This window comes from Wyeomyia smithii, chromosome 2 (genome assembly GCF_029784165.1).
Source record: "Wyeomyia smithii strain HCP4-BCI-WySm-NY-G18 chromosome 2, ASM2978416v1, whole genome shotgun sequence".
NCBI classification, from domain to species: Eukaryota; Metazoa; Arthropoda; class Insecta; order Diptera; family Culicidae; genus Wyeomyia; species Wyeomyia smithii.
The window spans coordinates 80,700,448-80,724,466 of NC_073695.1; the positions used below are offsets into that span (position 1 = coordinate 80,700,448).

Here is a 24,019-nt window from a genome sequence, read left to right on the forward strand (position 1 = left end):
TCCAAAATGATGACATCGTCGTTGTACCACTGCACATTGGCAGGTCTCTGAACAAAAGTCGGTAAAGGTCTTTATTAAATGACTGGAAATTATATATTATTAAATTTTGGGGTGGTGAACTCATTTCTGATGTCCGAAATTGTTGAAAATAGCAATTTACGCAACAAAGTGAAAACGCTCATATTTGTGTTCTTTGAGCGTATTTCTGTTCTTTCATTTCTTGCCAAAAAGATTTTATCTTTTCAGCTTCTACCGAAGTTTTCTGCCATATCGAATCCTTTTTATTTTTGTCTCTTATTTGGTTTCTTCGAGCGGTTTACAACTACAGTCATACCTCGATATAACGTATTTTTTCAAATATAATTTTAAAATTAAAGCACAACAATTAATTGTTGGGTGTATAATGTTCCGAATTAATGTTTTTAGTAAGTTCTGAAACCAATAAGTCCCGTAAAATAAGGTAAAATTGACCTTTTTTTCAATGTTGCATGACTGATTATGTTTGTCTACGAAAATTGTCTTAAAGGGGCATAAGACAGGTTTATATATACTGATAGGTGAAGGGAAATAAGTTATTACGCACCTTTGAGTAACCATAAAGAATTTTGCATCAATGAAATTTTTTTCGTGCTTCGATATAACGTAACGAAAAAAAAGTTGAATTATATCGAGGTATGGCTGTATTTTAGAAATCAAAGTCTGTTCAAAGTGGATTTTTGCATCTATTGTGTTCCTTTGCTGGCGTGTTTTCAATCATTCAAATAATTAATAATTATATTATACATAATTATATTTCATTCGTTTTTTTAACTATAAAAACGTTTGCTTTGCTCGTTCCTCAGCCCTCTGGATTTTGATGGGATTCTTTTCATTCTTTCGTTACGCTGGTTTTGGGTTAATTTTGAAATTATTATTCTTTTGCTGCTATTTTATTGTTGAATCACCACAGAGAAAAACGTTTTTCAACTCTTCTTTGTGAAAAGTTGAAGAGGTTGTTTATATGACACGACCGCAGAGTTAACGTAGAATACGACAGCCTGTCTTATGTCAATGTATTTCTTGGAATAGGTTTGGGAATACACTCAATTGGGGTTAATTAATTTAATGGTCTCTCTGCCCCAGATGACGTTCACCTCTATAGCCGGCACCGGTAGCGACAATGAACAACATCAGAAGCTATGTGCAGCCATGCGGTTTCACTTGCTGCCGTATTCAAAACAAGAATGAAATTGAATTGTTTTGAAGCTGTTCTTTGTATCAAGATATCTCAATTTAGGCAGTGGCTACGAAGAGGCTATAGACGAGGGCAAATAGTGCATTCCCCATCTGTAGCATAACAATTTTCTGCATTTTACGATAGCGTAGGTAATTTTACAACTGATTGCTGCAAATAGTAAGACTTGAGCGAAAAATTATGTGATTCAGGCTCACCAGCACAAAAATTCTTCAGATAAACTTTGAGACTTAAATGAAGTCTTGAAAGGTTAATTGTGTTTGTCAATGCCATTGACAATCAATTGATTTATTTTTTTGAACATGGCAAATTTTTTATTTAGTTCTGAATGATCTACAGTGATAATTAAATTCAACATGAGGTGATTTATTTGTAATCATAAGTGAAAATTTTGATTGCTATACTACTAGCCACACACGCTATGTAGCAAGCCACGCACACGCTACAGACATGCATACACGCTATGAACATACACACACGCTATACAGCTAGTCACGCACGCTATATAGCAAGCCACGCACGCTAGCCACACACCTTATATGGCTAGTGACACACGCTATAGATATTCACACACGTTATGTGCACACACCTTATATATACATACGCTGGATGATGGTGGCCCCTCAAACAACCTGGCGGTGCGAGTCTCTTTCAGGTTCGGGTTTTGTATTCACCCAACGATATTTAAATCGGATTACCGCTGGTGGGGTCCATTTCAGATCGAAGGGAAGCCGAACTGAAAGAGGTAGGAACTGCAGCCAACCACCACCACCGCCGCTGTTGTTTGCTGCTGATCCACGCTGCCTTCGCTTACTGGTGCGGCCTGTTGCTAGTAAGGGACCTTACTCAAGTGACGTAGCATTTGTGGGGGGAGGGGGGATATCATCATTTTGTGACAAGCTGTGACAAGGGTTTTTTTTAGTAAAATCGACGTAGCATTTTTTTAAAGACTGATTATTTTGCAGGATGTATACTAAAAAGACACTAAAACATTGCACAAAGTATTGTAGCGAGATCTGTCGAAATGTTTTTATCTGTGACATTCTGAAATCTTCTAAAAGCTCTGCTACATAAACAAAAAACTTAGATTTCCAAACATACAATCTGTTTTGAATACAAAAATCGTTGCTTTGTGGCTTTTAATAGTGAAAATTACAAGATACTCGTTTCATTTCCGGACTAGTTTCTGTGTTTTCTGCAGACATGGATCATACTAAGTTGTTTAAACACCTTTACTACTTGTACCAAAACACAAGCCCTTCGAAGCAGAAGATGCAGTCACGAGTCTATAAGTTTAAATAAATTGAATTAGACATGGTTTTTTTTTTCAAGTATTTTTTTGAATGTATGTCAGGTCAGGTTCTTATTACGCGGGGGATACGTACCTCGTAAAAAAAAACGGGTTAATTCGAAAATCCGCGTAAAAAAACGCGCTTATTAAAAAATCCGCGTAAAAAACCGCGTTAATTCAAAAATCCGCTTGAAAAAAATACGATAATTCAAAAATCCGCGTTAAGTGAACCAGCAAGAAAGGCTTTGAAAAAACCCGAGACGTTCTAGAACCAGAATTTAAAATTGTCCTCTTTGACGGTCATTCCGGATTTTTCGGAGCGCGTCGGGTATTTTTTGGACTAAGTCTTCTACTGGATAAACACTTAAACGTTTCTGGTTTCAAACCCACGTTAATTCAAAAATCCGCGTAAAAAACCTCGTAAAAAATCCGCGTATGAAATACCGCGTAAAAAAAACTTATATTTTTGTACGTTTTTTAAGAAGCGAAGAGGGGGGGGGGGGTAATCGAATGCTACGTTTTTTTTTCAGGGGGGGTTTTGGTTTTGTGACCAAATGCTACGAGGGGGGAGGGGGGTCTTAAAAATCATGAAAAAAATGCTACGTCATTTAAGTATGTTTCCTAAACTGATTTGCTTGAGGAGAAACAGTCTCTTATATAGGGTGCATTCCCGGCTAACTACTACTCCATTCTGTCGTCCTTTTTTGGGAAAGGCAGCAAGCGTCCAATCAAAAGTCGACATTTGCGTTTCGACAATGTTCAACAATTTTCAATAGTACAATAGTTCGCACAATCAGATTACAATTTTCTGCATTTGGACCGGTGCTTAAATGATTTTCCAATCGATTGCTGCAAAAATGACAGAAATCGGTTGGAAACTGACTGAGATTAAAACGTTTGAAATTGGACAATTTTCGTGACGCTCTCGATGTTTTTGGTTTTAAATTGGGTCCCTGTATATGTTGCCGTAAGACGTATTCTACGTCAAAAAAAAATGTCCACGTGGACAAATAGAGGCAAGGAAATTGGTCTATGTCCATGATGTGCAATTCCGGTCGATCCTGGTCAGTAACGGAGCGGCAACCGAGGTGATCAATCAAGCTCAAGCGAAGAAGTTCTTACAATTATTTCTCTTGGCCGCAAGTTTTAGGTCTAATGGTTTCTTTAGATCACCATTATCAACATCTAGTAGCTATTTTATCTGCCTGGTTCAATAACCCTTGTTTTGACTAGCGACGAGACTTTATATAACTTCCGCATCTCTCGATAACATATTTAGGTGACGTTTCTCATAAATTAAGTAACAAGAACAAACAATTTTTGTTTTAAACTCAGATTTTTGCTTGGTTTTATTTTTGTCAATCACTAGAAGAATATTCTCAGCTTCACAATTATGCTCAGTTACATCGGGTATTTGTTCTGTATGCTTGTATTTAATGTCAGTTTTTTTTTCTTTTGTTCTATCTGCGCTCGTGTCGCAACATATCGGTTTATTTCACTTTAGCGTGCAACGAATACCTTATCTTGGAATACAACTTTCTCCACGTACATTTTATCAAGTGAGTTCTCGCTGTTTCTGCGACTTATACTGATGCTACTAAACTTCATCCTGAATCTCAACAATTGGATTGCTACAAACAATGCGCAGTATGCGGCATTTTCGGCTACAGTAAGTTATAGACCTGAATCGAAAAGCGCTTCAGCGATCGTGATAGCTGCGGCTGCGTCCTAGATTGGCATAACTTGAACAATGTGTATGTTTGTGAGTTAGTACGTACGTTAACAATCTTGCTCATCTGGTCGTGCTTTTGTCCAACGTGATAAAATAATTCCCTGCTCGAAACGCTCAGAGAAAATCATTGAATCTGATGCACAATATTGTGTTTTGATGCTGTAACTACACAAAGAGAAGCAATTATTTTTTTTCTGCAGAGGTTACAATTTGCCTCACAACAATGCTACTACATTTTTTTCTGGTGAAATACAATTACATTTGAATGTTGGTTTTATAGTTTTAGTTAGATTACTTAACAATACCGAGAATTTAATGATTAATTTTAAAGTTGCTTTATTTGCTTACATTTGAGAGAATATATTATGCTTGTTTCATTAAATATTGGTTGTGTCTAGCTGACGGAACAGCATAAACGTACACAATTACCCATAAATTACTAATAAATACGTGAAAATGTGCACTCGTCTTCCTGGAGTATCGAGGACGAAAAGAATCGCTTCGCAATTGAATGTTTGCACGAAGGTGTGTACTTTTGCGTATTTGTCGGTGCAGGTTAGTACGGAAAACCTGGACGACACAGAAGCCACCGAGTGCACATTTGCTAGAAATATCTGGTTTTCTGCTTCGATTTTAGGTGGCGATTATCATAGAATTCGTTTCGATTAACGCTTTTTTTTATTTATTTTTTTCTATAGTTGTGCATGTTTCTTTTGCAAATTGCGTTACAGCGAATTGAACAAATTAGTATGAAAAAAATACAAAATAAAAATGTCATGCTGCATCATATGTAGGAATACATTGAAAGAATATAAGTAAACATAATTACATAACACGACATGTTTGTTAAATAGATTATTAATCAAATCTGTAAAACCTTCCGGTTTTGGGTTGCAGCATTACAACCGTTAATATATGATGAAATAGTAAAGTTTGATATCATGAAAATATAACTAGTTGTATGTTTTGTCCCATCGCACTATTCAGAGTAGTTTCTGAAAGATTTGCACGAAAACCGTATTCGGTTCAGTTTTGTAAGCAGAAATTTGGGGATGAATCTGAGTTTAAAGTTTTTGTTTTTTTTGTATATTTTAGTAGCGTCCACCGTAGCGACCGGAACGGTTGCCCCGTCCCCGTCGACTATTCTTGGCGGGAGTTTTCTCCTCCTCCTTCTCAGGCTTGGGTTCTTCCTTGGAGGAATCGTCAGTCTTGCTGGCGGCCTCAGCGGAAGAAGAAGCGGTGGACTTGTCATCCGCAGATGCAGCCGCTTCACCCTTGTTTGCCTCAGCATTCTCCGTCTCCATTGGCTCCAGGTGAGATTCGCTCAAACCGTTAGCATCCTCGCTCTTGCTGTCGTCAGCCATACTTGCGTCGCCAGATTCTATAGGTAGAATAGAAATGATAGTTTGTTTGTAAGTATTCGTTAACAGATATCAATAGTGGATTATTGTAAGTTGTGTTTTACATTATGTGTAGAGTAAGCTACACAATTTATTTAGATATTCATAATGCTATGCTAACCTTCACCTGTGGCCTCAGACGGGTCGTATAGCTCGGAATCCTTTTTCTCGCCGTCACCATTCTCCTCCGATTTCTTTTCTTCAGCCAACTTTTGCTTCTTAGCGGCCTCAGCCTCTTCCATTGCGACGGCGGCGCGCTTCTGAGAAATGCGCACTTCCATAGCCTTTTCGTTCAAGAAACGAATAAACGCGCGATAATGCGAATGCGTGCGGGCGTGAATTTCGCCTGTAGCATCGGTATCGAAGTACTTGTGACAAATGCGACACTCGTGACATTCAAGTTTACCGATCAGGCTTAAACCAAGCGCACGGTTTTTGTTGTACCGCGGTAATTTGTTGTCGATCTCCGGCGCGATCTCATCACCCGGCTTATAATCCAAGATGCAGTCAGCGCTTTCTTCATCCTTGGCGACTTCGTCTTCCGGGATGTCTTCCTCCATTTTGGATTCCTCGGCCGCTGCTCCTTCTTCCGCGGCCGGTTTCTCGGCAGCCCCATCCGTGTCTGGTTTCGCTTGTTCGCCGTTCTCGCCAGATCCGGTTGCAGTTGCCGATTTTGTTTCGGTTTTTTTCGCTGCCGAAGAGGCAGCCTCTTTATCCTTCTTTTTATTTTTCGGGGCCGTTTCTTCACGAATGTCTAGCAATTCATCATTAGCAGTGGAGATAACCAATTCTGTGAAATGAAAAATAGAACATTGAAAAGGACCTTTCGATTCACAAAAGATATTTTTACATACGTTTTGCTTTTTTCTCGATGTCAAGTCGGCTTGGTTTAGTCTTGCAGTTCTTCATATGAACCACAGACAGTAGATGGTCATCGTGTTCAGTGCGGTTATGGAACTCAAGCTCGCAGTCATCACACTTAGGATGTAAGAATTTTTTCAAATCCAGATGCTTCTCTGAGCGTCGATGTGCGATAATGTGACCGTAGAAAAAGAGCTCACACATTGGGCAGTACTCACGCATCTTGGAGTAGTTCTTGGCCTTGCCCATGCGCTTCAGTCGATCAATTTCGATCGTTTTCAACTGTTCGGCAATCCGGGCTTCCTGACGCAACAGAGTGGCTCGCATGCGATAACTTTCCTCGATACTTTCCTTCATGACCCGATGGGTACGACCAGTAATGTGATTTTCGAACGAAGTTGCATCGTACATATGCTTGTCACACATGTGACAGTACAAGTACTCATTCGAGACATCGGCGTACGGCGACGTTTTGGTCTGCTGCTGCTGCTTGCTACTGCCGGCACTGCTCGAATTACCACCTTTTTTGTTTGCTCCCTGCTTGTTGCTGTTGACGGTAGGGGTTGCATGTTCCCGAACAGATACAATTAATTTAATTATTGGCAGAATAATTTCAGTATGTTTTCTACTGTCAGAGAGTATTATTTTATCATTTCACCTTTTCAAAAATGCTCAATTATGAATTGCATATGTACAGTATTTTTTTAAAGAGATGTATCACTTTTTGTGAAGATAAACAATGAAAATCTTTTAAGGCTTAAACCTGCTTGAGAATTCAGAACCTGCTTAATTTTAAACTCTTGTCAGTGGTAATCAATTGCACCAGGGATACGTGGGTAAAAAGTTTGCAAACGTCACGTTCATATCCCAAAATACAGATCATTCAACTTAGTTTGCGTTAGACGAACAACGAGATAACTTGGAAATCATTTTAGAAAAAAAAGGTACTGTGCCTTAGTTGTCACATAAATTATGTAACTCCATATAAAATGTTTCATTCTAAAATGAACGGAAGGACACTACCCATGTTTACACCTCGTAAAGTCAAATTATGTGGTTGTTAACAGAACTAATTGATAAAACCAATTGAGGTTTTCAACAAATTATAATTTTTAAACTTTTCAGAGAAAATAAAGAGTAAAACATTGAAACAAAAGTATTACGAATAAAAGCATTACACACCCTTGATTAACCACTTAAGTGTTTTTTTAATGCATGAGAGAGGATAACATTGTATACATTTTATTAGGAATTTATTTCAGAATATTGAAATCGGTAAAGCTAGGAAAGATATTGTCAATACTCTTTCCACGAACTGTTGTTGTGAAGGATAACTAAATCCAATGAGATTTTAGTTATGTAACTGTTTTCGTGGAACGAAAACAAACAAAATACATTGAACACGCTATAAATTCCCTCGACGCGGCGTTAGAATCAATCTTTTACATTGATTCTTTGCGTTTTTCAAATCGGTAATTTTTTTTCATCGATACGATGATTATTCGTACCCAACTATCAATACTCAAGCGTTACCAAACAACTGGTTACACCAATAACGTCAACGCATGATACTTCGGGCGAATAAGAAACAAGACCTCCAATTATTTCCAATGAGAAATTCAAAAGAACTCCACCATTATTTTATCACTAATCACTAACTTTAAATTCTAACATTCTATATATGTGATTTTATTGAGCCATCAAATCATGCGCTATATCAGTTTTGGACAATTTAGTCGATGATTAACATAAAAAATCATCGGTATCGCATTATCATCGCAAATAATAAAATAACAGTTTCAAATATGTTCATCGAAACACAACAAAAGATAAGGTATATACGGTGCAAAACACGAAAAATTAAATGTTAAGGAAAGCTTGTGAACAGCAGGCAATAAAAGCGAAATGAACAAGGTATATAAATTGACAGGAATAACTAATAGCATATGGTAATGGTAGAAATTACAACAAGCGAAAAGACAAAATGATGCGGTGCAAAATTATGTGCCATGATAACAACGGTGAATGCATTCGTACTGATTTATTGTAAAAACGCTCAATGATTTTCCTTCTTTTTCACCTAAAGGAACAAGAATAATGGTACAACTGTTATCTTACTTGTATTACCTGTTCTTATTTTTATTACTACTATTACTAGACTGAATTGGATTTCGTCTTTGATATCCAAGATTTAACCTTGAAATATAGTCATTCTGAAAAGGATAAACCGATAAAAGAGAAATATAGGACACAAATTAATAATAAATTTGGTGTAGAAATTGCATTGAAGAAGATAATAAAACATTCACTACTGCAAGAACCGAGGGAAAATATTTTGACGAAGAAAAACCGAACCGAAAGTTCAAAACAAAAACACATCGGGAGAGGAAATAGAATTTAATCGTAGAGTTTTAGGATAATATAAATTTTCTGATCTTTTATGCCTGCCTCGAAATACTGTCATGGTTGATATAATTATAACGCTTCTATACTCGATTTTGGATTACTAAATAAAACTTTTGTAACCAAATGTTTGTCTATCTGCTAATGAACAGGTAAAAGCTTGCAAACGATATTCTAACTTGTTCCAATATGACATTTAAAATTAAATAAACATAGAGATTTCCATTATTTGAAAGATACTTTCACGCTTCAGATGTTTTCGGCGAAACAATAAATAACGTTTAACTTCAATATTATACTAGCACACATAGGAGAACCTTGAAAATGGTATATGAAACCACTAATATAGTAATTGTCAGAAAAAAAAAAAAACATTTTACTACATACAAAGGCATTCCCTTCGATTTTCGTGTTTATAGTTTCTGTATGTATTCTGATTATAACTCATTGAGTTAGGAAGTTTCTTTTAGCGAAGTATTTAGCAAAGAAATGGGAAGACTATTCTTGTCCTATAAGAAAAATAAGCAGTCATAAGCATTCAATCCCATTTTCAAAGAAAGTTATTCGTAAAATGAATGTAGGTATATGCATTACAATTAAATTGTAATAATACTAATAAACAAAAAATAGGATCTTTCGTAAGAGCGTTTGACACTAACCATTTTTATGAAAGATACTACAAGGCATCATCATGACATCAGGAGAAGTTTTAAGTATTATTCATCATTTTACCATGCTACATATTAGACAAAAGAATAACATATTAACGACTTCACAATAATTGTTTTGTTTAAAGGAAACAAATTTGTAGTTTTTATTTCGAGTGGCTTTGATTTCAGGTTTCAAACATGAAACCTGGCTACATTATTATATATAACAGAAATGTCTTTTTTATTTTTGTTATTTTCAGATCAAAAGTTCAATAGTTTTCGACATTTTAAAATGCAATACACAGCAATTTAATTTGTAGTTCTTTTCATGAATTTCAGATTAAGTTAATGCAAAAAAATGTACTAGACGCTCGAATTTCACTTCGCTTGGAACCGTGAACAGATCAATTTAGGTTTGCAGGTTGCATTTTTCATGGCTTAAATTATAATTTCAGACTGCTTTTTAGAATAAAAAAAAAACAAAGTGTGCAGGTATATCTGTCCAAAGAAAATTGTTGGCCAGAAGATTGTTGGCTCCAAAAAAAACATGGATATTAATGCAAATTTAGTGAAGAATTCGGAAATAATGGGGAAGCTAAGGGGGAACGTTTAATCTTCAAAGTTAACCATCTCAAAACATAGTGGTCATACCCGGAAAAACAAGGAAGGACCCAAACTTAACATTTATCACGACTTGAGAACAGTATGTACTAAATTTCTCTTCTTCCCCTTGTGAACTCGGAAATGCATCAATTCGTAAAATCATCTCCGGGGTGATTGCATACAAATTGATTGACAACTCATGCAAATAAATTCGACCAAATTGTTGAGAAAACAGATAAGGTGTATTTCCGTATTTCCAAACACCAAAAATATACCAGCACATGCAATGCTACGAGAAAAAAAAAACAAGTTATTCCATAAACAATTTTAATCAAGACGGATTCAAATGCCGGAAAAATGTATTTTTTTGCTACCGATGAGTCGTAACGCGAAGCTAAGTGATTTGTGAAAACCAACTAAATATATGTCTTAAGTAAAGGAAGTTCTTACTACCGCGGTAGACTGAACAATAACATAAACCATAATTGATTACGCAAGATCATTGTTCCACAAATGTTTAGATATGATCTTTATATCAAATTTACAACATACTCAAACTAAGAAACTATCTGATTGGCTGTTTGAAACCATGAATCACCATTACGGATTTGTTACTACAATAGCCCAAAAAACCACCGATAATTAGCAAATATCAAAATGTTCATAAAACAAATCATTGCACACATGCTTAGAAAATGTGAATAACAAAGAAAGCAAGAATTGTAAAACTTAAGTCTTATGATTTCAAAAAAATTTGTATAATGTCTATTTTACCCCAAACTGACAAAAAACAAACGATGAGAAATAACGGTTCAATTCTGATCATCTTTACTAGTTTCATTAAACAGCTCATTTTACTTAAGCTTACCGTGAATACACCATCGAAATAGGTCTTAAAATAGCACATGGTTCGAATTCTCAGTGGGCAGCCGATTGATTACTATGGATTATTTACATTTCCCAAAAAGTGCAATCCCTTAAGTAACCTTGTCCATTGACGTCAAAGTAAATAATTCAAAACATTGTCGAACTGTACATATAGCAACTCATAATATTGACCTCATTCGCCTGCTGTCGCCTTTCACTTACGGACTCGATAATCGATGCTCACATTCTAATGTTGTACATAAAGCAACACAGTTTCATTCGAAAATTTCTAATGGATATTAAAGCGACAAATTGAATTTAAATTCTTGGCAAATCAGCAACAGCAGTCGAACAGAAGTTGACGATCGATTTTTTACCTTTAAATTACGTCTAAAATAGCAACATGAATATTTCAGTAAAATTAAATCGTGTAAGTAGTATGCGAAGGCGTTTAACAATTGGTATTTCTCTCTTTATAGCAGAGGGAACTGTCTAATACGATTTTCTATCCGTCCGAAGTAGAGTAGATATACGAACACAAACCATGCAGTGGTTGTTTGAGATGAAACTGTGTTGTGTCTGGCTGATAGGCACAAACTACGTATTATAACACTGCATTATGCATGGAATGAGTGCATTTGCTTTCGCATATCCGTCGCGTACGACTGGACGGGAGTTCCCTGCTGTAAAAAGCACTTCTTCACAGGAATCTATGGTGCGGTTACCATCTATGGTAGAAGTACATTTGCACGTAGATGTCAACTTGAAGGTTGCAGAAAAGCTGATTCGGAAAAGAAGTGTCCTTTGTCTCTGGAAAATGATTGAAAATCTCTTACCTCTCTTTCTTGCTCGAATTGTTAGCATCTTTATCTTTGTTTTTATTATGGGAATTTTTGGCCAGAACATTCTTGGAACGGGTGAATGCATCCGGTTTACGAATGCCACCTTTATAGGGGCCGTTAGTATTACGGTTTTTGCCGTACCGATTCTGAATGGAAGAGAGAAACATCGAAGAGAAGAGAATAGAAGAGATGTTTTATGGAAAATCGTTTGAGTGTGTGTGGTTTGGGTTGGCTTGCATTGTGTTCATATTGGCTTAACATCTATTGCTTTTTGTTGCTGTGAGGACGACTATAAATGTTTTCAGGAAAAGTTGTAAAGTTGATGCTTTTAAGAATAGTCACCAGGAACACAATGCGCAATTGCCGTTTTAGGTTTTTTATTTTTGAAAGTATCATCAAAACGGATTGAAGATTGTTAACAACGTCGTATGAAGGTTGCTGCGACGAATACTTAAATATATAGAATTTGCTGTTTATATTAGTATTGCAATTACTATTAGAGAAAATGAATTTAGGAGTAACTGTACTAGAACTAGCTTAGCTTATTGAAACTTAGTTTGGTATAACTGACAAAATAAAAAAAATATTCCAAAATGTTGTTTCTATTTGCAAAATATTTTTTGTCAATTGAAACTGTTAAATGAAAGATCAGAAAATTGATTATCTTGTTATGGCCGAAAAGGAACAAAATATCTGTGAAATAGGAAAATCGAAGCAAATCAATATTTACATTTTTTCTTATTCATATCAAACGGAATTCACGTTGTTTATAAAAAATAATATTTGGCGTTAACTTATGAAATACGTCTCGATATTGAACTTTTTTTTCCAAAATTTTATTCTTAAGCTGATTTCACTTAGCTTTTTTTCGTTAGGGATTTAGAAATACGTTGTCCATTGATGTGAACTTTTGTAATATTACTTAGCTTACTCAGGAATATGCAAAAAAATCAAGTTTCTGTCTCCGATTTATGTAGAACAAAACACAGCAAAATAGGAAAGAATAAAAATGGATTTCGCTCTATGAAAACTTGTCGCTGGAAAAATATTTCAACGAAGAAAAATTCATTCCTAACGCTTACCGTCATAAATCATTCTACAATATTACCAAATATTATAAAACAAATGTAAAAAAACCTTTGCAAAAACTTTTGAACGTTACAGAAAAAGTGAAAAAAAACCTCCTTTCATTTAGTACCTACTCTCAATTTAAGTTGTTCAATATTTTCAACGTGAACTCCATCTGATGAGAACCGTGTATGAATTTGACATAATTTCTCTACCGACGTTATTATCAAAAACTATTTATTCACAAGGGGACAACGATCGACTATTAGCTAAACTAGATATGAAAGGATTGGGTTTATAAAATAAATAACAGAAACATCGTTATCGAACATAAGCATCTTAATTAGCACAGCGATACCTCCGCGGGAAGAAATTTGAAATTGAACTTTGCCTATCAGAATATTTCCAACGCGGAGGCATCGCCACCAGTTTCAGTCTGAAAGAGGATAAAATGACTAGCCACCGTTGGCACACAAAATACTCACCCGTATGAAGTTGAATCCATTCATATCGTCAAATCGGGACGATTGAACACCGTCCAGGAGTGACGGCGGAACCTGATTGGAGTTTTGATTGCGGAGTAAATTATTAATTAAACTGTTTGCTAATGTGATAGCGTCATTTCGGCCCCCTCCCACACCCGTGTCCCAAGGATTGATTCGGCCAGCACCGTAGTTGTTGCCGAAATTGCCACCACCGCCACCACCACCTCCGTTACGACGGTTGTTGTTGCGGTAAGCCATTGCAGCACTTGGATATCTTTTGTTTCAAACTTTGGAGTTTCTGTGAAAATTCAAATTCGACATAGAAAAATTAATTAGAACCTAGAATTGCAATGTACCAAAAGCAGAAATAGCCCGTTTGAAAAACAATAAGTTGAAACTATTTAAAACATTATCTGTAGTACGCGTCGAGTTAATGCTGAATCATAACAGTTTGATTGATATGCGGGCTGTTGTTGTAGATGGCATGCGCACTAGAAACCATCTATGCATGGAATGTTGAATGTTCATTTGCAAGTAATACAACTACCGATGATAACTACTAATTCAATCGTTATAGTTCAACAATTGTGTTAGTTGAAGAACAACAACAGTTTAAATTTTCTAAATCTAAGTATTAAACCGACGCTTTTTGATTTTTAATGTTTTTCAATACATAGCATTAAAACCATACTTCCGTTTTTCAAATAACAGAATATTCGGTGGAATTACTTTTCAAATACTGGGTATGTTTATTTTTTAAATTATCAAAACACAATACAAAGATACATTTTTTCATATGAAAGTGGCACGAAAAAGAAAATTGAACAATTTACAACGCATACTGGCAAGTATAGTACCGGCCGGCTCTTTAGGATTAGTATTTTTACCTCGAAAAAAAAGAGAACATTGGAGAAAATAGTTCACTTCAAATATCAACGCAAAAAAGATGTTCACTAGAACATGCCTTGAAACATATATGCGTACCTACATCAACTTTTTCACGACGTTATGAATCAAGTTTTTTTTACTTTCAGTATGAATAATGAATTAATGTAAAACTGTAATAATTATTGCGTTGCGAGAATTTTTACAGAACGCTGCTGAAAAATATACTAAGCTAATCGAAGAAACCTACATTAACCACTATTTTCTACAGATATTCATACAGCACATACACAGAAGTGATCTTCGATTTTATTATAAATCTACATTCATCGACGTATATTTGACGGGACTGTACATAGAAGAGAAGCAATAATCCATATTTGCTCTAGGCAAGTAAAAATTTAAAGAAATGACTCACTGTTATTCCAGTTCTAAGACATAATAACAGTAATTCTACTCTCTACAATTTTTTACGATTCATATTTTTTGATGAACAAAAAAAACTATTTCATCCGGTTGAAAGCAAGCATTACAAAATTTACGCTAACAAAAAAATCGATAATTTTTGCTACTAGTCGGGCAGATTTGATGCATTAGAAATGGGATTACGCCCTACGAGCGATCATGTAATGACTATTAATGATTTTTAGTTAATCAAAATCAAAGTTAAAAATCATTTTGCACTCGGCACCGCCTGTTATTGCGTACTAAAAATTACAACATAAACGTCACCAATTTTCAAGTTGGAACAAATTTTCTCTCGCAAATGGAGGCCGTCATTACAATTTTCGATCAACTGACCAAGATATCATTTTTTTTTGCAACGTTTCAAGCGGAAGCATTGGTTATTTTGTGCTTTTACTCAATTCAACTCACTATGTAACACATATTGCTACTATTTTCAAACAAGTACTTACATCTTGACAAGAAAAAAATCACTTGAAAAACTGAGACACTTGCTATGAAATTTACTACAATGGAGAAAAAGGTACTTGACACCGCGAAAGAACAAAATCAATTGAAAACGAATGAGCGGTGCGACCAAAATCAAGAAGCGGAGCCGGCTTCATTCACAGAGATGCCAGTTTATTTGATTTTTTGTTTCTATCTGATTGTTCATGCGCTAGAGGGGATGTTGGTGCCGATCCGATCGGAGCGTGTTACACCATATTCTTGGTTACGGTCGTCTCCGATTTTCGAAAATTTGAATACAAATATCTGACACTTTCGTGTAATACTGCCTAAAAACAATCATTTTTAACAATTATTTTACTTTTTACAATTAGCCAGCTTTTTACGCACTATAATGGTGTTCGCTATAATACGTATTCGTAATATGCGAATCTCTGCTTACGTCAATTTTAAGATTTCTGAAGAATTGGCAACACAAATGATGAAGGCTTCGAACTGAGGTAAGCAGAGTTGTCAAAAAGATGGGTAATTTATTACGAACTTTGCATTATGGCGTCCGCCATTATGGCGCGTAAAAGGCTGGATAATGCTAAATGACTCTTGACGCCATAATTCATTCAAATGTAAAACGCTCTTCATGTGTAATGATAGCAATTCATTCTTCGGCGTACCAACATAAAAGATGGTGCGTCATGTCCTGCCGACATTCACCGCAAGTTAAGCTCTACGGTTGAGCTTTTTGTCAGCTCAGTCCCTCATACCAATTTCTCCATCAAAATTTGTTTTAGCATGCAGGAATCGATTGCAATGCGCCGGCGTTTTGCAAGCTTCTAGCCACTGAAAATAAATTAAACTAAAGTAATTCATAACACTAGTCTTGTGTTTTGTGCGCTTGAATTCTCTCTCCTTTTTTATTCATTTTCGATACATCGTGTTTGTTGTTTGTTTATTAATTCGGTATACAACTAGGGACGTTGCGATACCATTCAACATCGATACTTAAGATCGATACCTGTATCGAGAGCAAGTACTGATATTCCGATAGTATCGAGTTTAACGTATCGATACCTAAATGTATCGTTGTGCGATACCAGTTTATTCAAAATATAAGTCATAATTCTTTTTTATTATTTATTCCTTAAGATAAAACGTTTAGTTCAATTAAACCATTTATATAGACCATTTTACGAGACGTTTCTGAACTCAATCTATGAATGAAATTTTGACAGAAAGCTCGGAACCACTGACATAACGCACGTAAAAGCAACATCATGAACAGCAGAATACGTGAAACCTGTCAGTTCGTAAAATGGTCTATAAATTTACTGAATCTAGAAATACCAGCTTCTGCAGAAACTGAGTCTAAAGTCGATTATGCTTTTCCTTAATAATTGATCCTGTTTTCGAAAAGAGCCGCTTGCATGGCTCTGTAGATTTTACCTTCTGATCTGCATGATCGTAGAGAAGGATCGTTCCCGTAGGTTAATCTACAGAAATTTCTGTTAAATTGGCATTGCCGATGAGATGGCATGCATGCATACGATGCATCAAAATGGCACAGGAAACAGCAAGTTTTCTGCTTCGTTCGTTCTTCTTTACAGAGTTGTTTTGAGTCTTTTCGATACTGAAAGGTGTGTATCGATATTGATGAAGTATCGCTGGTAAAACATCGATACCAAATATCCGAGTATCGGAAGTAGAAGGATCGATTCTGTATTAGTATCGGTGGTATCACAGCGTCCCTATATACAACAAACAATTTTGTTGTATGCCAGCTTAAAAGACTCCAGTTCAGCTAAAATTGGTCTAGTGGTAGCTTAACGTTATCTTATTTTATCAATCACTGTAGAATGAATTTAATCATAATACATACGTTAATCTTAAGCTAATGGGCTCTAGCTTGAAACGCGCTTTTCAATGTAAGGTAAACTTTTTTATATTGCTACCTTGCCATGTCACTATTGGTTAATGTTTTATCTAATCCTAATTATGTTGATCATTACATAGTTCTGAATTTGTTTGTTTGTCGATTGAAACGGTTAGTTTTGCAAGTTTATTGTTTTAATCAGTCCGTGTAAAAAAAAAATGATTTGTTGTTTGTAATTCTGACAGTCAATTACTGTAAGTAAAGTAGGGTGCCAATGAAAACCGATTTTTTGAATTTTGTAGCGGTAGGGTTCAAAAGTTTCGTCTTTTCGAAAAAAGTTCTATGCTCAATTTCAGCCTAATCGGACTTCGGGAACTCGTGTCAAATCGATCATAGTTTCAACTTTTTGACTGACTTTGACTGCTGTGCTGCAAATATGTTTGATTTTTCGCATAAGGGAGTAAAAGAAATATTTTTGCTTTTGTCAACACGCATACTCTGACAATCTATACGAGATTTTACATGAGTGTGAGCAGCTTTCAAAATCATTTTGAGCTTCGTAGTCGCGAATAATGGCGGTAGTGTGGTATATCTCAGAGGTCTGACGTTTAATGAGTATCCTGTATCCAGAATCTTAATGCAATATGGCGTCATTTGTTCAGTAAACAACTTGAAAACTATGATTTTTCTCGACAAACAGTGCAGTTCTAGCAATAAGATATATTACCGTGTAAATGGTGTTACCATAATTATCACAATAATGATTTTCATTACTGATAAATTTTGTCGTGTTTTGCGGTGTCAGTGGTACCGCAACGTCAGTGGTACCACAATGTCAGTGGTACCGCTTTAAAATTTGGTAACGCGACTTGAATCGGATTTGTGGTCTATAGCATAGCCCTGGGTATATCTGGAGACTGTGTTATAAAGAGATACGCAAAGAGAAAAGCAGTAAATATGGCAACCTTTTGCTAATATTTTATTTTAAACAATTCTGGCAACCACATTTATTTTCGCATGACTTTTCATACGCACTAGAAAGTGTAATGAAATTTCGAAACTTTGTAAGGATATATTACTGAGTTTCAGTGGTTGTTCATACAATTTTAATAATTTCCAATGCATCACTCATAACATGAGCATGACGAACACATTTTTCGTTGGAACCATAATTGCACGTGATTCACAGAATTTAAACTGATCGCAACACATATTCTGTACGAAAAGTAACACGCATGAGTTTGTTTACTTTGCACACTTGGAGCCTCGATTTGACGGTTCACTTGGAGTTTTCGACCTCACTCTTAGCGTATCTGTTCATAACACCGTCTGTAGGTATATCTATATATACATATATCTGGCAACATTTGTGTTGCCAAATTTTCAGGAATTGCAATTCTAACGTAAGCAGAGAGGTTCGATTGTCCGACTTTTCCTAGAAAACCATTCCCCAGAAAATAAAGTATCGAAGGATTTTCCCCAGAATGAACCATTCTCCAGAATACCAAATCCCCGAATATACTAGTTACCAGAATCCTAAACCCCTGAAAGTACTAGTTACCAGAAAACCGATTCCCAGAATGCACCAATGCCCAGAAAACTATTCTCCAGCATCACCGTAACCAGAAAAAAACATTAGTATTCAGTTATTATATTGTTAACATTCTAAATTATTTGACATTTTCAATTAACACTTGCGTACCTTACCCCTCCAGAGCCGAAAACATGAAAATTGATCGAACCTTTTCAAAAGATCACAAATTTATCATAGTTTTTGGGACAGTAGGGAACATTTGTTCCGGATTTATCGAGGGGAACGGTGGGGTAAGTACCCTTGGGTTAGTAACGGAAAGCTGAAACTCAAAAGGCTGAAACTCGAAAGGCTGAAAAGTATGTATCATAAACGAAGGGCTGGATGCACAAAATGCTGAATTCACAAAAGGCTGAATGTGCGAAAGGCTAAATCATGAAAGGCTGAAAGTTTTGTAATTTGAATCAGAATTGAAAATTTTGGACTCTATTGAATTCATAATTTTCCTAAGGTGACAAAGTATAATTTTTTTGGTCGCACCTTGATAAACCAAAAAATAATCTGTTCTAGTAACATGCTTTTGAGACAAATAAAGAATTAATGGCAATGGAATAGATTAAGGTAGAAGTGGAAACCTGCCACAAAAGTGTAAAATAATAAGTTTTTTTCGTTGAACATACTGATTGAAAACCATACCAATGCGGTTCTGCGTTTAATCGACGGCCTAGTCTCCAAACCTCACCACCCCTAGACAATCTACCACTTCGTATACCATACCCATAGGTATTCGTATTCTCGTATCCATAGGTATTATACCTGATGCGGCTCTGACGCATAATCGAGGGCAAGGGACTGTGGCGGCCCCCAAGGCCGGCACTGCCCCCGCAGCCCGAGCCGGCCGCCGACCCGCCGTCGGAAGCGGTGGCCACGTGCACTCAAACAACTGATCTGTTGGATTTCCTAGGTCTATTCCAAACATAGGGGTGATCCCCTAGCTTACGTCCGAACGAGTGGTAGCGAGTAAGGACAGCATTCACCCAGGACAATCGAGTTGGCCAAAGGCCACGAGTGTGTTGCATTATATATAGTTTTTAATATAAACTTATATTTACATGCAGAAATTGGGCTATTTCATAGACCGGAAGATTTTCGGCGGTAAACATCGCATGAAAATATACCGACGTTGGCGACAGTCTGATAGTCAATACAAATAATTCACACAAACGATGAAACCGAAATAAGAAGCTTTTTGAATTTTCAGTCTTTAGTGATTCAGCCTTTCGTGTTTTTCTGCCTTTTGTAGTTTTTAGCCTTTCGTGATTTCAGCCTTTCGTAGTAGACCCGTACCTTTCCAGAGACATAGGCTAATTTAAAAACGGTAGCGAAACCTTGCTTTAACATATCAAGCTTTAGGTTTCTGCAAAACAACACAATTAACGATCGGTATTTCGCCACTTTGTTTTAATTAGATAGTCGGATTCCCTCAGCCGTGCCAGTTCTGAATTGACTGTTTATCGATGACTGCAGCCCAAGCCGGAAAGCGTATGAACTCTGGCACGACGGGCGAGCGAGAACACCGCACGCCCGCGCGAACGGATGAACGGGCGGCCCACAAAACCACACGGCCGAACGCCCCGGAGTGCGTTGAGCAGAAGCGCTGGCAAGTCCACGGCGCAACACCCGCATGAACTGGGAGCACGCGCAGACCCGCGACCCGGCAGCCTCGTAGCCTGAGTCATCCCAGTCTTCAGAGCCAATCCTTATCCCGAAGTTACGGATCTAAATTGCCGACTTCCCTTACCTACATTGATGTATCGACTAGAGACTCTAAACCTTGGAGACCTGCTGCGGATTCGGTACAAGCTGTTGAGAGTTTGCGTGCCCTAGTCTTTGATTTTCAAGGTTTAAGAAGAGAATATCGACACAGCATTTTAATACCATGCTCTACCAGCCTGTCCAACCATATCTCTCTATGAAAGACTTCCATGGCTAGTATAACTGTTAAACAGAAAAGAAAACTCTTCCGATATCTCTTGTTGGCTAATCGGAGGAAAGGATTCATGTTGCCATGATTACAAAGGCGCTACAGTTTCCGGTGTGCACGCCAATGCAAACGTATACTCAGAGCCGGATTTAAGGGGGGCCCGGGCCCCCGCATTTTTGGGGCCCCTACAAAACGAGAAAAAGTTCTTTTCTCTATCAAAAATGAGATTCAATCAAAAGTTCAATTTACAGTAAGAAAATTTGAACAGACCATTTCAATCTGAAACTTTCCTTCAGTGTTATTTTTTCGCGAGCGCCAATATCACAACCACATCCATAAGATTTCACCTTCGATTCTCTTGGAATGACACACATTGACACACCATTTGAATCGAACCAGCGCGCATGGGAAATCAAGCAGGAAAGAAGATAATCCACAAGTTTTTTTAATACATTGCTGTTGATTCCGAAAATAAGTTTACCTGTCAGAATCAGGGATACTAGATTTGCGTTGCAAAATGCAGATTTTCAGAGTCCGTGTGCAGATTTTATTGACCTGCAGAAGTGTGTAGGGGTAAACAGGGTAAGACCGCCCTGCGGGGTAAGACCGCCCACTGTAGTTTTACTACCAAGTTATAAAATAATTGAAAAATTTCTTTAACGTGTCTATCACAGTATAATTACATAACATTTTGCACGTTTTTCTGTTTTGATAGTGCGCGAACGGTCGCAGAAATAATCAAAAACAACCTTTCAGCTGGCAACCAGTCAATGCGCTATTGTTTTGCGGCAACGGGACTTAAGGTTTTTCAGTCTAAAAATCTATTGTTTTGTTCGTGAATATACGTTTAATCGCTTGCCTGAATCTATCTTCTTCCGGGAATATCGAAGGCCGTGAGTAATCTTGTAATTTTGACTACTTTTTCGGTCAAATATGAAAATGTTCCACTGGGGGTAAAGTCGCCCACTATACAAGGGGTAAAACCGCCACGTATCCAACTGCTTGTTGTTTTACTTCAAGACCCAAATTCCTCGACACTACAAAAGGAATATTTACAGGATCAGTGAAGCAACTTCAAGCCACATAAGACATCGATGTTAATCGACCATTTTCGATTTGGTTGAAGCTTTTCTAGTAATATATTTTAACAAGACTTATTTTTGAAAAAAGTAAACCTGTGTGAAAATGGTGTTAATGAACCAAAATAATTTTAGAGCCATGACGGTTTGTTTGATTGGTATGACGTCTCCGGCAGAATTGAAAATAGTAGTTTTTTACTTCCGAAAAAAATACACACTCTAAAAAAATTTAAAGAAAAGATATAAAAATAGAATTAAAAATATTTTTTTTTTTAAATTTATTTGAAAAAATATGTTTTTGCCTGTAAAATCTACAAAAGGTAAGCTCAAATTTTATGGTTGTTGAATCATGGAGTAATAGAAATATTAATAGCTTAATTTTTGTGATTTTCAGCTTAAAGATAGGTATATTATGAATTCAATATCTTGAAAACCCCCAATTCTGAAAAATCTATTTATTTTGAAAACCAAAAAAGTTACCTAAACATTGATCTGAACTTGAATAATCAGAAAACAAAATAAGTTGAAACTTAGAAATTTTTTTTTTCAGATTTTTCACAGTGTATATTTTATTTAAAAAGAAAAAAAAACCATCCACAACTTTGTCAGAGACACTATTCCGATAAAATCAACCGTTTCGGCCATAAAAATATTGTTTATCCTCAAAAAATGGTAGGCGATCTTACCCCGCTGGTGGGCGGGCTTACCCCGCATGAAAAAGATCTGCACATTTTCAATGAATTTTTAAAAATTGAAAAAAAAACTGGAAAATAAACAAAAATATTTCAGTTCTTATTTTTTAAATGCGGGTATTGAATAGAAGAACCTCTTAGCGAAGAAAAATTAAACTGCAGCCGCAACTTTTTTTTCTATAAACAGAATTGCTTAAGGGGGCGGTCTTACCCCGCTTACCCCTAGTTTTTTCCTAGGTTCTGTAGATTATTGCCAGCGTAGCCTTATATTTGCGCAGTCTTTCTCAAATTGTGTGCAAATTTTTGCTTGCGGATCGCATTTTTTTCGAATTGCGGTAGGTTTTTATTTTTCAGATATCAAGAAAAAAATTCCGGATTTCGAGCAAGTTGCATACATTTATTTATTTGAGCCTAATGATCTCGAACGCAACTGGAGAAAGGTCTTTATCGAAGATGAAACTGATTGAAAATAGGTTGCGTACGACTATGAAGAGTGAAAGGCTGTCAAACTTAGCATTGTTAAGTTGAGAGTACAATATTCTGAAGGAGCTGAATGTTGATTATTCAATCAATAAGTTCTCTGCAAAAAAAAACTCGTAAGAAAAAATTCTAGCAAATTTTTGGTAACTTTTCAATGAGAAATAAGTGTTTTTAACTCGTACGATAAAAAAACGGGTTTGTTTTATTCTGGGGCCCACACTGTAAACTGGGCCCCGGGCCCCCAGAATCGTAAATCCGGCTCTGCGTATACTCAACAAGCTCCGGAATTGTAGCCAGGTTCCCTTTCACTCGTTTAATATATACTAGTGCAGCGGTTCTCAATTTTTTTCTGACCGCGTACCTCTTGGCAACACTTTTCAAATCAATTGTACCCTCTGGCTTGGTTTGTTTTCGCAGAGAGGGTGGGAGTAGAGGTAGATCGCGTTATGTAGTCTAGTTCAGGTTTTAAATTGAACTATGGTTTGTTGAATTGCAACAGCCATGTTTTAAGAGCAAGATTGAATAACAAATTAAATAATATAACGAAAAATTGCTTCCTCCGCCATTACTGATTTTTATTTCGCGTACCCCCTGGAAGCTGTGTCGACTTGTGATGTTTCTTCAGCCAAAAACGATTACTGAAAGTTCTCTGATTTTATGACTATGGTCTGGTGTCAAGCGCTTACTTATTTACTCCATGAAAGAACAAGTGTATTAGTTGACAATAAGTTGATTCAAATGATAGGATCGTTATACATTATACAAAAACTCAGTTCTAACAGATTTTCCATGTTAAAAAAATTAAAATGCATATTTCTTCGTTTTAGGATAACAGTTTTCTGGAAAACGGTATTTTCTGGGAAATAGTTCTCTGGGCATTGGTTCATTCCGGATAATAACTTTCTGGGGATTAGTACTTTCTGGGTAGCAGTTTTCTGGTGATTGGTACATTCTGGGATTTTGTTTTCTGGGGAAAAAGCTTCGGTGTTTTATTTTCTTGGGAATAGTTTCCGAGGAATTGTTATACAATCGAGAGGTTCGCATATTACGAACACGCATTATAGCGACCGCCATTATGATGCGTAAAAAGCTGGACATCTCTTTTCCAGTATTGCCATCCAAATTTCATTACTTTCTTCTCGATCCAGAATAA

General features: G+C 36.4%; 1 protein-coding gene across 3 annotated transcripts; it reads right to left on the bottom strand.

The window, feature by feature from the left end:
* Nucleotides 1-3,842: 3,842 nt before the first annotated feature.
* Nucleotides 3,843-15,392, bottom strand: LOC129720968 (zinc finger protein on ecdysone puffs). 3 transcript variants are annotated; one of them, XM_055672942.1, is made up of 6 exons: nucleotides 15,239-15,392; nucleotides 13,437-13,734; nucleotides 8,646-8,731; nucleotides 6,512-7,065; nucleotides 5,779-6,447; nucleotides 3,843-5,638 (listed from the first exon to the last, which is right to left on the bottom strand). In XM_055672942.1, exons 2-6 carry the CDS (start codon nucleotides 13,692-13,694, stop codon nucleotides 5,349-5,351), a joined length of 1,857 nt encoding a protein of 618 aa, XP_055528917.1. In that variant the 5' UTR covers nucleotides 13,695-13,734; nucleotides 15,239-15,392; the 3' UTR covers nucleotides 3,843-5,348. The 3 variants fall into 3 exon arrangements, with proteins under 3 accessions (XP_055528917.1, XP_055528916.1, XP_055528915.1); XM_055672941.1 differs by lacking the exon at nucleotides 8,646-8,731 and adding an exon at nucleotides 11,878-12,029 and having other exon boundaries at nucleotides 5,785-6,447; XM_055672940.1 differs by lacking the exon at nucleotides 8,646-8,731 and adding an exon at nucleotides 11,878-12,029.
* Between the last annotated feature and the right edge of the window lie 8,627 nt (nucleotides 15,393-24,019).

Excerpts from the sequence above, each read along its gene's own strand:
- LOC129720968 (XM_055672940.1), bottom strand. The coding sequence starts at position 13,694 with ATGGCTTACCGCAACAACAACCGTCGTAACGGAGGTGGTGGTGGCGGT. Across the intron at positions 12,030-13,436 it reads ATGGATTCAACTTCATACGG|AATCGGTACGGCAAAAACCG; the intron begins GTGAGTATTTTG and ends TCTTCCATTCAG. Across the intron at positions 5,639-5,778 it reads GTCTGAGGCCACAGGTGAAG|AATCTGGCGACGCAAGTATG; the intron begins GTTAGCATAGCA and ends TTCTACCTATAG.